This window comes from Hemitrygon akajei, chromosome 7, assembly GCF_048418815.1.
Source record: "Hemitrygon akajei chromosome 7, sHemAka1.3, whole genome shotgun sequence".
NCBI lineage: Eukaryota > Metazoa > Chordata > Chondrichthyes > Myliobatiformes > Dasyatidae > Hemitrygon > Hemitrygon akajei.
This window is the reverse complement of record NC_133130.1, coordinates 8423709-8438783: the sequence shown is the minus strand read 5'-3', so window position 1 is coordinate 8438783 and position 15075 is coordinate 8423709. Positions and strand designations below refer to the sequence as shown.

The window sequence follows — 15075 nt, the reverse complement described above, 5'->3', positions numbered from 1 at the left end:
CCGGAAAAGATAATCTGACTACTTTAATTTCTCATCGTTGTTAAATTGTTTTTAAGACATTAATATCTATCATATAACTAATTCACTAACATTATCTTCTCCATTTCTCCAGATGCTCTACTGAAGATGGGGACACAGTGTATGAAACAGTTACAGGTAAAAAGTTCATTTCAGTGCTCATATCGGGAATTACTTCACGTGATAGTTATGTTCAACAATTTTTCCCAATTCAGGACAAGGGAGTAGTCAATTGTTTCATCATCCTCAACGGCAACTCCAGTCCTGCCTTTTCACTTCTCTTTAATATATGCAGACAAATAAGCATTCCTCATCCTCTGAAATAGAGAAGGATAAAGATTCACAAGCCAGATTAAAGAAATTTCAGCATAACTTTGTCCTAAATTACTGATACCCATGCACGCAGACCATACCAAGAGATAGAAATGGAGTGAAAATCTCTACTCTGTTAGGGTCTCAATTCCACTCAGATTCTGTATCCAAACAATCCAAATGTAAGCAATCAATATCTGCATCAAATCAGAGGACAGCTTGCTACAGGGCACTGACACTGACTGGCATAACATCAGTCTTGAGCTAACTTTAAAAAATCTCATTCATGCACATTCTCTAAAGTTGGTTAACGTTAGTGCAAAATTAACAGCAGAATTTTACCAAGACTAACAACATAAGATCATAAGATACAGGAGCAGACATGCCTTGACTAATCAAGAATCTATTAACCTTTTCCTTAAGTGTAGTAAAGACTTGGCTTCCACAGCTGCCTGTGGCAAAGAATTTCACAGATTCACCACTCTCTGATTTGAGAAACACCTCCTCATCTCTGTTCTAAAGGGACATCCCTCTATGATAGTGAGAGAAAAATAGATTAAAATTAGTTGAAACAAGATTAGTCAAGTTTATTGTCATTTCGACCATAAACTGCTGGTACAGTACACAGTAAAAATGAAACAACTTTCCTCCAGGACCCTGGTGCTACATAAAATAACACAAAATTACACTAGACTATGTAAAAACAACATAAAAAACTGCACTAGACTGCAGACCTGCACAGGACCACATAAAGTGCACAAAACAGTGCAGGACAGTACAATAATTAATAAACAAGACAATAGACACAGTAGAGAACAAATTACAATATAATAATAAATGATGTAGATGTCAGTCTAGACTCTGAGTATTGAGGAGTCTGATAGCTTGTGGGAAGAAACTGTTGCACAGTCGGGACTGTCTGGTCATGAGAGCCCAAATGCTTCGGTACCTTTTGCCAGATGGCAGGAGGTAGAAGAGTTTGCATGAGGGGTGCGTGGGGTCCTTTACAATACTGTTAGCTTTTTTACTGTCAGTTACATTATTAATGATTTGATTTTATTTCTTCCATCTTTCATATACGTGAGAAGTAAAAATCTTATGTTACGTCTCCGTCTAAATGTGCAATGTGCAATTTATAGCCATTTGTAATAAATAGTATGTACAACAGGACAGTCAATATAGCATAGAAATACAGTTGTATCAGCATGAATTAATCAGTCTGATGGCCTGGCAGGAAAAACTGTCCCAGAGCCTGTTGGTCCTGGCTTTTATTCTGCAGTGTTATTTCCCAGATGGTAGCAGCTGGAACAGTTTGTGGTTTTGGTGTCTCAGGCGCCCAATGGACATAGAACAAGATTACTTGTCCATTCACTGTCCTGTCTGCTCTGCCACTTCATCATAGCTGATCTAATTTTCCTCTCAGCCCTAGTCTCCTGACTTGGCCTCCATCATAGCATGTGGCAAAAAAATTCCACCCATTCAGCACTCTTTGGCATATACTGAATAATCAAGAACTTATCAATCTCTGCCATAAATATACATAAAACTTGGCATCCACAGCCATGTGTAGCAACAAATTCCACGGATTCACCACTCTCTGGCTAAAGAAATATCTCCTCATCTCCAATCTAAAAGGATGCATGAGTAAAGATTTTCAAATTCTCATCAATTTCACCTCGGTTGAACTCACACCTGTAATCATGGCAAACTAAAGGACATACATTTAGTTCTTTGATTAATCCTTTACTCCCAATTGAAAAGCTTATGGAAAAACCAACTGAAAGCAGCTTTGTACTGAAGCATTAGCCTAGAAGATGCTGCACACAAGCTAAACAAGAAAAGAGTCCATAAGAACAAAAGACTCTAAGACATTGGAAAAGAATTAGGCCATTTGGTCCATTTAGTTTGCTCCATCATTTCATCACGGCTGATTCATTTTTCCTCTCAACCCCAATCTCCTACCTTCTCCAGGTGTCCCTTGACACCCTGGCCAATCAAGAATTTATCATCCTCTGCCTCAAACATACATAAAGATTTGGCCTCTACAACTGCCTGTGGCAATGAATTCCACAGATTAAAAACTCTCGAGCTGAAGAAATTCCTCCTCCTCTCTGTTATTCTGAGGCTGTGCCCTCTTGTCTTAGACATTCCTACCATAGGAAATATCCTCTCTACATCCACTCTATCAAGGCCTTTCGCAATTCAATTGGTTTCATTTAAGTTACCCCTCACTCTTCTGAATTCCAGTGAATACAGGCCTAAAACCATCAAACAGTCTTCATATAACAAGCTGTTTAATCCTGGAATCATTTTTGTGAATCACCTTTGAACCCTTTCCAGTTTCAGAACATTCTTTCTAAGACGACGTGCCCAAACCTGCTCACAATACTCTCAAGTGTTTTATAAAGTTTCAACTCTGCATCCTTACTTTTATATTCTACTCTTTTTGAAATGAATGCTAACATCACATTTGCCTTCCTCACCACAGACAAATTAACCTTTAGGGAATCCTGCACAAGGACTCCCAAATCCTTTTACACCTCAGATTTTTGTATTTTCTCTCCATTTAGAAACTACTCAACCCTTTAATTCCTTCTACCAAAGTGCATGACCATACACTCCCAGCACTTTATTCCATCTGCCATTTCTTTGCCCATTTTCCCAATCTGTCAAAGTCCTACTGTATTCTCTCTACTTCCTCAAAACAACCTACCTTTCCACCTATCATTGTTTCAACTGCTAATGTTGCAAAGAAGCCATCAATTCCATCATCCAAATCATTGATATGTAACATAAAAAGAATCGGTCCCAACACAGACCTGTGTGGAACACCATGAGTTATCAGCAGCCAACCAGAAAAGGCTCCCTTTATTCCCACTCTTTACCTCTGCTAATCAGCCACTGTTTTATCCATGCAAGAACCTTTTCTGTAATTCCATGGGCTCACAGCTTGTTAAGCTCCCTCATTTGTGGCACTTTGTCAAAGGCCTTCTGAAAATCAAAGTACACAGCATTTACCACATATTTTTCTATCCTACTTGCTATTTCTTCAAAGTATTTCAACAGATTTGTCAGGTAAGATTTTCCCTTGAGGAAACCATGTGTGTCTCTCTTCCTGCTATTTCAGTCATTTATACCACACGCTGCACCCGCAAAGCTAACAGTCTTGTGAAGGACCCCACGTACCCCTCACACAAACTCTTTTCCCTCCTGCCATCTGGCAAAAGGTACTGAAGTATTTAGGCTCTCACGACCAGACTATGCTACACTTTCTTCCCCGAAGCCATCAGACTCCTCAATACCCAGAGTCTAGACTGACATCTACATCATTTATTATATTGTAATTTGTCCTCTACTGTGCCTATTGTCTTGTTTATTAATTATTGTACTGCCCTGCACTGTTTTGTGCACTTTATGTAGTCCTAAGCATGTCTGTAGTCTAGTGCAGTTTTTATGTTATTTTATGTAGTCTAGTGTAGCCTTGTGCTGTTTCATATAGTCTAGTGTAGTTTTTGTGCTGTTTCATGTAGCACCATGGTCCTGGAGGAACATTGTTTCATTTTTACTGTGTACTGTACCAGCAGTTTATGGTCGAAATGACAATAAACTTCACTTCACCTGACTTGACTATGGCCTATTTTTATCATCTGCCTCCAAGTACACCAAAACCACATCTTCAACAATCCTTTACAACCACTGATGTCAGACTAATTGGCCTATAGCTCCCTTTCTTCTACATTTCTCTCTTCGTGAAGATTGGAGTGACTTTTTCAATTTTCCAGTCTCCTGGAACCATTCCAGAATTAAATGATTCTTGAAAGAATATCACTGATGCCTCCATGATCTTTTCAGCCACATTTTTCAGAACGCAAGGGTGTAGACTATCAGGTCCAGGTGACTTATCTACCTTCAGACCGTTCAATTTCCCAAGAACATTCCTTCTAGTTCTGTTAACTTCTGACACTTAATGCCTCCTGACACCTGGAACACCCACCATACTGCTGGTGCCTTCCACAGTGAAGGCTGATGCAAAATACTTGTAATGCACTGGGAAAGGTTTCACTGCTAACGTAATGGTTGTTCTGTAGCAGCAGTGTTTGGGTTATGACTGAAGATAACGGGAATCTAGGGAAGACAGTCTCTGGCCCCGCCAAACGTGTGAAGTCTGAGGTGTAAAACCTCTTGTTTGTGTGGATGCTGTGTGATGTGTTATCCTGTTACAAATCAGTACCAAGAAATAACAGACAGTACACTATATGTAATTAAACAATTTAGCTTTATAATTCTTCATCTGACCAGAGAGTTAGTAAAGATAAACAAAAAAGGGCCCATTTTAGTGAAACAGTCTAGTGTGCACATTGGAACTCACAGCTTCCCTTCCGGTGGCCCTTCATTGATTTCCCCCGGATTTCGTCGAATCCCAGCCCCACTCCGTCCACCCCTTTCAGGCATCTTCCCTCTTCATCTTCTGCCGAACAAAAGATCTCGAATCACTTGCTCTTAGGCACACAATGAGAGAAACACTCGCTTCATTGAACGGCGCACATTCCAATGCCCCCGTTATCTCTCGTCACAACTCAAACACTGCTGCCGCAGAACAAACTTTACATTCGCAGTGAACCCCTTCCAAGGGCATTACATATTTATTCAGTTCATCTGTCATTTCCTTGTCCCCCATTACCACCTCTGCAGCATCATTTCCAGCATCAGACATCCACTTAAACATCTTTATTTTTACACTTTATGTGTCTAAACAAACTTTTAGTATCCTCTTTAATATTATTGGCTAGCTTATTTTCATATTCCATCTTTACCTTCTTACTGATTGTTTTAGTTGCCTTCTGCTGGTATTTAAAAGCTTCCCAATCCTCCAACTTCCCACTAATTTTTGCTCTATTACAGTGTCTATAAAAAGTATTCACCCCCCCCCCCCGGAAGTTTTCATGCTTTATTGTTTCACAACGTTGAATCACAGTGAATGCTCTTGATAAGGGTGAATAGAAGATTTTTCATCACAATGTGATTTCAGTTCAATTATCACTCATGTGTCATAACTCTCAAACAAATTCTCATTTTATTTCAGCTGAAACCGAGGTGAATACCCAGGCAGCCACAAATGTTACTGTGGTAAGTAACATACTTCAATATAACATTGACAAACGTTTTCCAAGAACACTTTTACTTCCTAATAAATCAAGTAGTGAAAGTCTGTTAAATAAACACCATTACTTCCTCTTTAACCTTTTATTTAGACACTAATATGAATTAGCAGTAGGAACAGGCCCTTCTGCCCCGCTGTTATAAGACTATTTCTACTCTCCTCTACTCGTCTATTTCGCCTCTACTTTCTGAGGAGGCTGAAGAGAGCTGGACTTTGCACATCCATACTCATGTCATTCTACAGATGTACAGTAGGGGGCATCCTAACAAACTGCATCACTGCACGGTACAGAAACTGCACTGCTGTGGACAGGAAAGATCTACAACAGGCAGTCCAAACTGTCCAACACATCACCAGCATCATCTACCCTCCATCAAGGGCATAGACACAGAAAAGTGCTGGAACAGGGCCAGGGACATCATGAAAGATCCCACCCACCCTGTTTATGGACTGTTTGTTCCTGTAGCATCCACACCAGGACCACTAGACTCAAAAACAGTTACTTTCCCCAAGCAGAAAGACTGATCGTTCACCCACTAACCCACCCCTCCACACTCCCAACCACTACTTTATCATATGATGTTGAACAATTTTGAATCTTGAAAGGATCCCCTGTAGGATAAGACCCTTGACTCACAATCTACCTCGTTATGACCTTCTACCCTATTGTCTGTCTGCACTGCACTCTCTCTGTGACCGTCACACTTTATTCTGCACTCTGTTATTGGTTTATTTTGTCCTACCTCAGTGCACTATGGTAATGATTTGATCTGTGTGGACAATGTGTATGTTCTTCACTCTACCTCAGTACATGTGGCAATGATAAACCAGTTTAACAATTTACCCTCAGACCTGCCCTGTTGTTTATTAAGGTCACGGTGGTTCAATTGTAACTGCAACTCCATGATCCCATCTCCTCCCATAACTTTTCTTCCCTTTGCTTATCAAGAGTCCATCTCTTTCTGTGGTTAACAAAATGTCTTACAGTACAAGAAACATGGGTTCAATTCCTACCACTTCAGGAGTCTGAATGTTCTGCCTGTGACCTTGTGGGTTTCCTCTGGGTACTCTGATTTCCTCCTGTCCTGTGATAGGCTGGAGTTAAGTAGGTGGGTTGCTGAGTGTCACGGTCGAGGGGCCTATTCTGCACTGTATTTCAATTTTGTAAAAACTCCACATGTAAACTGTTCTGAGCCAAACGATTCTGAGGCATAACCTTGCAGGGAAACATTTAGCAAATGTCATTCAGATTTATTTATCAATGTATATCAAAACATACATTAACATCCAACACACCCAAGGATGTGCTGGGGCAGCCTGCAAGTGTCACAACATATTCGGCACCAACCTGACCAGCCCACAACGTTCAACAGAACTCAGTTCAAGTTCAAGTTTATGGTCATCTGACTGTACATGGATACAACAGACAAAACAGTGTTCCAACAGACCACGGTACACCCACAATACATCTATCACATAAAACCAAATATTATCAACAATACATGAATAAAATATCCTCCTTCCTGATGATAGTGGGATATAGTGATTATGGGATGGTGGTAGGGATCCTCAACTTTGTCTGCATTTTCTGTGTGTTGCTTCAAACTAATTGCATCGTCAGTATCTCTGGTGTCTAAGATCCCTGAGGTTACAACAGAGACCGTGTCTTTAGTAGCCAAATGTAGCGATGTCCTGTGGGGATGGGTCAGATATAAACCAGGGGGTGAGTGGTTTGTTTCAGTACTGTAAACGTCTGTGTTCTTCTGTTCCAGTCAGAGCAATCAGAGATGTTTTATGCTGATATTCAGTTCCAACGGCAGAAGACAGCTCCAAGAATACAAGTCACCGAGGAAGCAACCGAATATGCCGTCATCAAACGCGCCCAGTGACTAAAAATAATTCTTCAGCAGCAGGTCATTAAATAAGTGCGTGCTTCTTGCTGGTAAAAATCAGCACACGGGACTCCGGAACGCCACACCTCTCTACTTCCACCAACTACAATGTGATCCTACAATCACCACGTCCTCCCCTCACCACCCCTTTCTGCTTTCCACAGGGTCTACAACTTCCTGGTCTGTCCATCTCTCCCCACCCATTTCTTCCCATCCCCAGGGGCTTTCCCCTGCAGCTGCAGGAGATTAAACCCCTTCACAAATTCACAGTCAAACAGCAAGGAAAGAGATTATTCGGCCTATCCAATCCATGCTGACCAAGATTCCCATTTAACCTAGTTTCACTTCCCATGTTGAGCTCAATATAGTGGCCTTAGGGACCCCAGCTCTGGATTTTCATCAGGGTTACACCCGATGCCTTCCCCATGAGCCAGCAGAGATTTGAGATCAGAGTCTTCCTTCTCACTGACATCTTCCTGAAGCAATTGGTGTTAAGGAGGCAGTAAACTGCCCTTTCCCCTTCTCCTATCAGTAGAAATGGTTTCACTGAGCTCAGTAGCTAAGCCACAGGTGAAGATGAGAAGCTGGACTTGGTTATCAAAGGCTATTTGAAATGTATGACATTGTGAGAATTTAATTGCTAGTGGGATCTTATCCACACTGCCACCCCCACCAAGGCGGCTGTGACAACCTTAAAGGAACCTAGGAAAATGGATATCATTTTCAAATTTTGCAGAACATTTTGTTAATTAATTACAGACAAACCCCATATTTTGGGGGTACGGGCAGTTGGGAAGTTGCATTCACAGAAGACAGAACATATTGCAATTTCCTTTGATGTAAAACCTTGTCAATGCTACAAGAACGTGGGTGAGACTTCATCAGCTCAGTTAGTGCTGTAATATGAGGCATGTATTCTGCTCTTAGATAACGAGTTTACTCCCCCAATTTATATTCCATAAAAATGCAACGTATTAATTTTGGCAAGAAAAGCTGTGTACAAATTGCCTGCAAATATTGATATTACTGTCAGTGTCTTACCTTAATGAAATAAAGTTCTGTGTGTATTTATGAATTAAACAATGGGATTTTGATACTGGAATGCTCAGTTGTGCAACTCTGCCATTTACAGTCAATAGCAGGACCCCAGGGAGTCGTAGAGCATTCTGGCCCTTTGGCCCATCTAGTCCATGATGAACTGCTGTTCTGCCCAGGCTCAGTGACCCTCCATTCCCCTGCTGATGGCCAGTTGGATTTCTGGAGACCACATTACGGGAAGGAGGTGGAGGTTTGGAAAGGGTTGAGAAGCAGTTCAGCAGAATGAGAGTTGTTCAATTTGGTATCACAGTGATCAGCATGGCTTGTCCCTGTGCTGTGTTCATCAGTGTTCAATTGTCTGTGAAAAGGTGGTGGTGACTAGAACTCTTGTGTTTCTGCAGTCATCCTGATGGCTCAGAGAACAACTGGGGTTGAATACCAGAGTAAACTTAAAGGAATCATACTGATACAAGGTTTCACAGCCAGCTTTTACATGAAGGAATGGTCAGCAATGGAAAATACAAAGGTTCAGATATTCACTTATTATCAAAGCATGTATCCGTATACAACTCTGAAATCCGTCTTCTCCAGATAGCCATCAAACATAATCATAGAACATAGAAACCCTACAGCATAATACAGGCCCTTTGTTCCACAAAGCTGTGCCAAATATGTCCCTACCTTAGAACAACCTAAGCTTTACCCCTAGCCCTCTATTTTTCTAAGCTCCATGTAGCCATCCAGGAGACTTTCAAAAGACCCTATCATTTCCGCCTCCACCACCGCCACCAGCAGCCCATTCCATGCACACACCACTCTCTGCATAAAAAACTTAACCCTGACATCTCCTCTATACCTTCTTCAAGCACCTTAAAACTATGCCCTCTCGTGCTAACCATTTCAGCCCTGGGGTAAAGCCTCCACATGATCAATGCCTCTCATTACCTTATACACCTCTATCAGGTCACCTCTCATCCTCCGTTGCTCCAAGGAAAAAAGGCCAAGTTCGCTCAACCTGTTCTCATAAGACATGCTCTCCAATCCAGGCAACATCTTTGTAAATCTCCTTTGAAACCTCTCTATGGTTTCTACATCCTTCCTGTAGTGAGGCGACCAAAATTGAGCACAGTACTCCAAGTGGGGTCTGACCAGGATCCTATATAGTTGCAAAATCCCTCTCGGCTCTTAAACTCAATCCCATGATTGATGAAGGCTAATGTACAGTATGCCTTCTTAACCACAGAGTCAACCTGTGTAGCAGAGTTGAGTTTCCTATGGACTCGGACCCCAAGATCCCTCTGATCATCCACACTGCCAAGAGTCTTACCAGTAATACTATATTCTGCCATCAAATTTGACCAACCAGAATGAACCACCTCACACTTATCTGGGTTGAACCTCATCTCGGCCATTCTAGCCCGTGCCGAACACTTACTCTCACCTACCATCGCTGACTGGGCCCAGGGCACCATTCTGACCAATGAAACACCGTGAATACCATACCTGCCCCCTGACAGACCTGTGTCTACTTATTGATTTTGCCCCCCTCTAAGTCACCCAGTACTATCAGTGTGAAGCTTCGGGACGGTATTTAAAATGAAGCCCCACTCCACACACCCAAATGCCAGCCCCACCCATTGCACACGTGACCAATCAGTGGCTTCACCCTGGTGCCATCCACTGACAGCAAAGTGGGGATTACACATCATGTCCTCCTGTAGCTTCACAAGAAGGCTTTTTCCACAATGACTTTAGTTGATTTTAGGTTACGCTGTTGCTATGGAACGGGGCGAACCCAAACACAGGACACAGGCAAAGAAATTGAGTTAGGATGCTTACGCGGGTGTGAATATTGAACAGCAAACAGGAGAGATCTTGACACGGAGAAGCGGATTTTCACAGGTAAACCTCGAAACTGGAGCAAAACTTAGAACACATGATCCTAAGCGGCCAGAAAACGTTAATTTCCACACAGGTAAAACCAACGATCTGGCAACAAGTGGTTGTAATGCCGAGGTACTTATGCTGGAATTCTTGATGGAAATGAGTTGTGCCGTCATCAATAGAGAAGTAGGAGCAAATGAGAAATTAACGGTCAGAATCATGGCACAATCAAAGGAAATGAGGAGAAAATGGAGAATTAATGATCGGCACCGTGACGTACACAATTTAATAAAGTCAAAGGATTCCGTTTTTGCCTGAAAGTCTGTTGGTTCATCAATATATTAAGGAAATTTATAATGATATGTTAACCATTTTTACAGATGGATTAAAAGATAATTTAACTGGGAATGTTGCTTTGGCTGTTTTTGTGCCTGCATTATAGGTAACGATAAAGGAATGATCTTCTAACCATTTATCAGAATATATACAACAGGATTGGCTGCCATCATTTTGGGCTTACAGTAGCTCGAGAAATTGGTGCATGTAAAGCTATAATTTGTTCAGAATCCTTTTTAGTTTTGATAGAATTAAAACAGGTCATTCCAGCAGTAGGTCAGATTTACTATCGGAAACTCATCAGACATTATCTCATGTACAAAGTATTGGTTTATCTGTTTGTTTCTTAAGGGACCCTGCACATAGAAGTGTTGAGGGGAATGAGTGCATTGATTGCTCAGGTAAAAACCTGCTCAAAGTTCAGCAGCGGATATAGGCTGAGCCATGGGTCCCCTCATCCTCAATCTCCTCCCTTCACCCGATATCCCTTCATGCCCTGACTAATCAAGAATCTATTGTGCTCTCTCTTAAATATACACAATTTCTTGGCCTCCAAAGCTGCCTGTGGAAAAGAATTCCACTGAATCGCCTCTCTCTGGCTAGAGAAATTCCTCCTCACCTCTGTTCTAAAAGGACGCCGCTCTATTCTGAGGCATGTCCTCTGGTCTTAGCGACCCCACCATAGGAAAGATCCTGTCCAAAACCACTTTCCCACTGATCGATCTGATACCTGACCAGCTTCATTTCCCAATACAAGATCAAGTGCAGACTGTCTTCTTCTAGGCTTATCTACATATTTTGTCAGGAAACCTTCCTGAACACACCTAACAAACTCCACCACATCTAAACCCCTTTCTCTAGGGACATGCCAATCGATATTTGGGAAATTAAAATCTCCCACCACGACAACCTTGTTATTATTACACCTTTCCAGAATCTGTCTCACTATCTGCTCCTCGATGTCCCGGTTTCTATTGGGTGGTCTATAAGAAACACCCAGTAGAGCTCTTGACCCCTTCCTGGTCTTAACTTCCACCCACAGAGACTCAGTAGACAATCCCCCCATGTCTTCCTCCTTTTCTGCTGCTGTGCCAATATCTCTGATCAACAGTGTCACACACCCACCTCCTTTGCCTCCCTCCCTCCCTCCTCTGAAATATCTAAAGCCTGGCATTCGAAGTAACCATTTCTGCCCCTGAGCCATCCAAGTCTCTGTAATGGCCACAACATCAAAGCTCCAAGTACTGATCTGCACTCTAACCTCACCCACTTGGTTAATAATACTCCTTGCATTAAAATAAACACACTTCAAACCATCGCTCTGAGCATGTCCCTTCTCGATCACCTGCCTATCCTCCCTCTCGCACGGTCTCCCAGCTTTCAATATTTGTGAGCCATCCATTTCTTCATCCGTCTCTTCAGTTTGGTTCCCACTCCCCAGCAATTCTAGTTTAAACTCTCCCCAGTAGCCGTTGCAAACCTCTCTGCCAGGATATTGGTCCTTTTTGTACAGGTCACACCTGCCCTAAAAGAGGTCCCAATGATCCAGAAATCTGAATCCCTGCCCCCTGCTCCAATCCCTTAGACACACTCCATTCCTATACTCACTGTAACATAGCACAGGCAGTAATCCTGAGATTACTACCTTTGTGGTCCTGCTTCTCAACTGCCCTCCTAACTCCCTGTAGTCTGCTTTCAGGACCCCTCCCTATTCCTGCCTATGTTGTTGGTACCAATATGTACCATGACCTCTGGCTGTTCTCCCTCCCACTTCAGGATATCATGTATGCGATCAGAAACATCCCAAACCCTGGCACCTGGGAGGCAAACTACCATCTGTGTTTCTTTCCTGCATCCACAGAATCGCATGTCTGACACCCTAACTATAGAGCATGTATAACTATAGACAAACGATAGACCTTCCCAAACATAAATCAATGCACTTACCTCCAATGAGGTGGTCTGTAAGAGAGACCGAGCCAGGGACAAGTCTCACCTTTTATAACATGGGGCAGGGTGAGATAATCCAATTAAGGTGACCAATAATTTAGGTGTGCATTGATCAGTTGGGAGGGACCAAATGTTGATTGGCATGTGGTGTGTCCTCCGACCAGCCAGGTGGCAGTGCACCAAGTGTTGATTGGCATGTGGTGTGTCCTCCGACCAGCCAGGTGGCAGTGCACCAAGTGTTGATTGGCATGTGGTGTGTCCTCCGACCAGCCAGGTGGCAGTGCACCAAGTGTTGATTGGCATGTGGTGTGTCCTCGGACCAGCCAGGTGGCAGTGCACCAAGTGTTGATTGGCATGTGGTGTGTCCTCCGACCAGCCAGGTGGCAGTGCACCAAGTGTTGATTGGCATGTGGTGTGTCCTCGGACCAGCCAGGTGGCAGTGCACCAAGTGTTGATTGGCATGTGGTGTGTCCTCCGACCAGCCAGGTGGCAGTGCATCTGTCACATGGCCGGTATCTCTGGATACGCTGGGCCAGCAGGAGCGGCTGGTGGAGGGGCCGTGAACGCTGGACCTACTGAGGCCGTGGCATCGGGTGGTGCACTCTGAACGGGTTTTGTATCGTCAACGAGAGGCCAAAAGAGAGTGCAGCCAGAGCCAACTCATCGTTTCAGCCTCCCTACGGGAACAAGTGAGGACCCAAAGGCACGGGTACCATGTACACCAGGAGATGAAGAGGACATTGAAGTCGGTGAGTGGGAGATGTTACTGGTCGGACACGAATCGTGATGTTGAGGAGTTCTGCTGGTCCTGTGAGAGATGCACTGTGTCTAAAGCCCTGCAACCCAAAGTAGTAACAGCAATGGGCGGTTCATTGGCATCCAGGCCATTGGACGTGATGGCAATGGACTTCACAGTGCTTGAAGGGCAGGAGAATGTGCTGGTTTTTACAGATGCATTCTCCAAGTTTCCTGTCACTGTGCCAACACGTGACCAGCGGGCTGCCACTGTAGCTGCCTGCTTGGTGAGGCCCTGGACTCAGCCACATGGGGAGCCAGCTCAGATACACTCGGACCGAGGGAGGTGTTTCAAAACTGAGCTGGAACAGTCCCTGTGTAAACTCTATAGTGGCTGGAGAGAACAACTCCATATCACCCGCAGGGCAACGGGCAATGTGAACGGTTTAACGGGACACTTCACAACATCATTAACACTCCATATCACCCCCAGGGCAACGGGCAATTTGAACAGTTTAACAAGACACTTCACGACATCATTCACACCCTTTCCCCTCAGAAGAAGAAGAAAGGGGTGGAGTACGTGTCTGAGGTTGTCTTTTCCTGTAACACCATGGAACATCAAAGCACTGGGTATTCTCCATATTTTCCGCTGTTTGGACGGAGGCCCAGCAGCTGGAAAAGGCAGCAGAGTTGCGTTGTCAGTGCTCCGGGCAGCCCACACCGATGTAGAGCTGCACCCATGACAGTTAGTGTTAGTGTGGAATTGGCAACACACAGGCTGCCATAAGATTCAGAATCTCTGGCATTCCATTCCCCGCTGTGTAAATACACAGTTGAACACTGGTAAGCCAGTGTATACAGTCGTACCAGTGGATTCCTTACGGACCCCTAGAAAACTCCACCGCCCTGAACTTCGACCATGCGGCCCTGGGGTTAAGGACAAGGGGCAACCAGAGGATCTTGCTCCTGAGCGGGTTGCTACTGAGCCAGAGAGCAACAGAGAGGAGACATCCTGAGAGTGTGGTGGGTCTCGAAGCTCCCTGTAGGCCAGAATTACGTATGGCAGGTAACTATCTCTATCAGTATTTTTAAACTAAGCTTCTTTTTGTTAATAACATTTATTGTAACTACCTTGTCAGACTGCCTGCTTCAGAGAGGCCCAGGACCTGCCTGTACTACTGGCTCAGTAGTAACAAAATCACAACTACACTCCCAGGGGGCAGAATGGAGAGTTCACCCACTGAGTCTGTATGTGTAGGAGTGAAAAATGTGAAAAATCCAATCACTGTGATAGGATCATATTACACACCCACATCCCCAACAGACACGAAGGAACAAGTGTACAGACAGATTAGAGAAATGTTTAAAAACAACATGGTTGTTGCCTTGGGAGACTTCAGATTCCCCAATTTGGACTGGGAGCTCCTTTCTGCAAGAGGTTTTACATGGGGAAGAATTTATTAGCTGTCTGCAAGAGGGTGTAGAAAATCCATCAAGAGGAGGGGCTGTACAGGACCTGGTGTTGGGTAATGGGTCTGGCCAGGTGGTGGGTGAGCAGGTTTAAGTGCTAGCACGGACCTTGTGGGAAAGTAGTAAACTGCAGAAGGGCAAATTACAAGAGCATTCCTCAGGAGCAAGGGAGAGTTCATTGGGAATAGCTGTTTTTGGGCAAGTCCACATGTGAAATGTGGAGGGTGTTTAGTGACTTTAGAGAGTGAGATTCACTTCACAGCAGCAGTACAATGC

General features: G+C 43.6%; 1 protein-coding gene across 1 annotated transcript in view; it reads left to right on the top strand.

Annotated features, from left to right (window-relative positions):
• Positions 1-10605, top strand: part of LOC140729945 (uncharacterized) — a 91334-nt gene extending 80729 nt beyond the window's left edge. The window contains exons 5-7 of the mRNA XM_073050119.1: positions 113-156; positions 5414-5457; positions 7264-10605. Coding sequence (XP_072906220.1) covers positions 113-156; positions 5414-5457; positions 7264-7380 — 205 coding nt within the window. The 3' untranslated portion in view covers positions 7381-10605. The remainder of the gene's footprint in view (positions 1-112; positions 157-5413; positions 5458-7263) is intronic.
• Positions 10606-15075: the final 4470 nt, after the last annotated feature.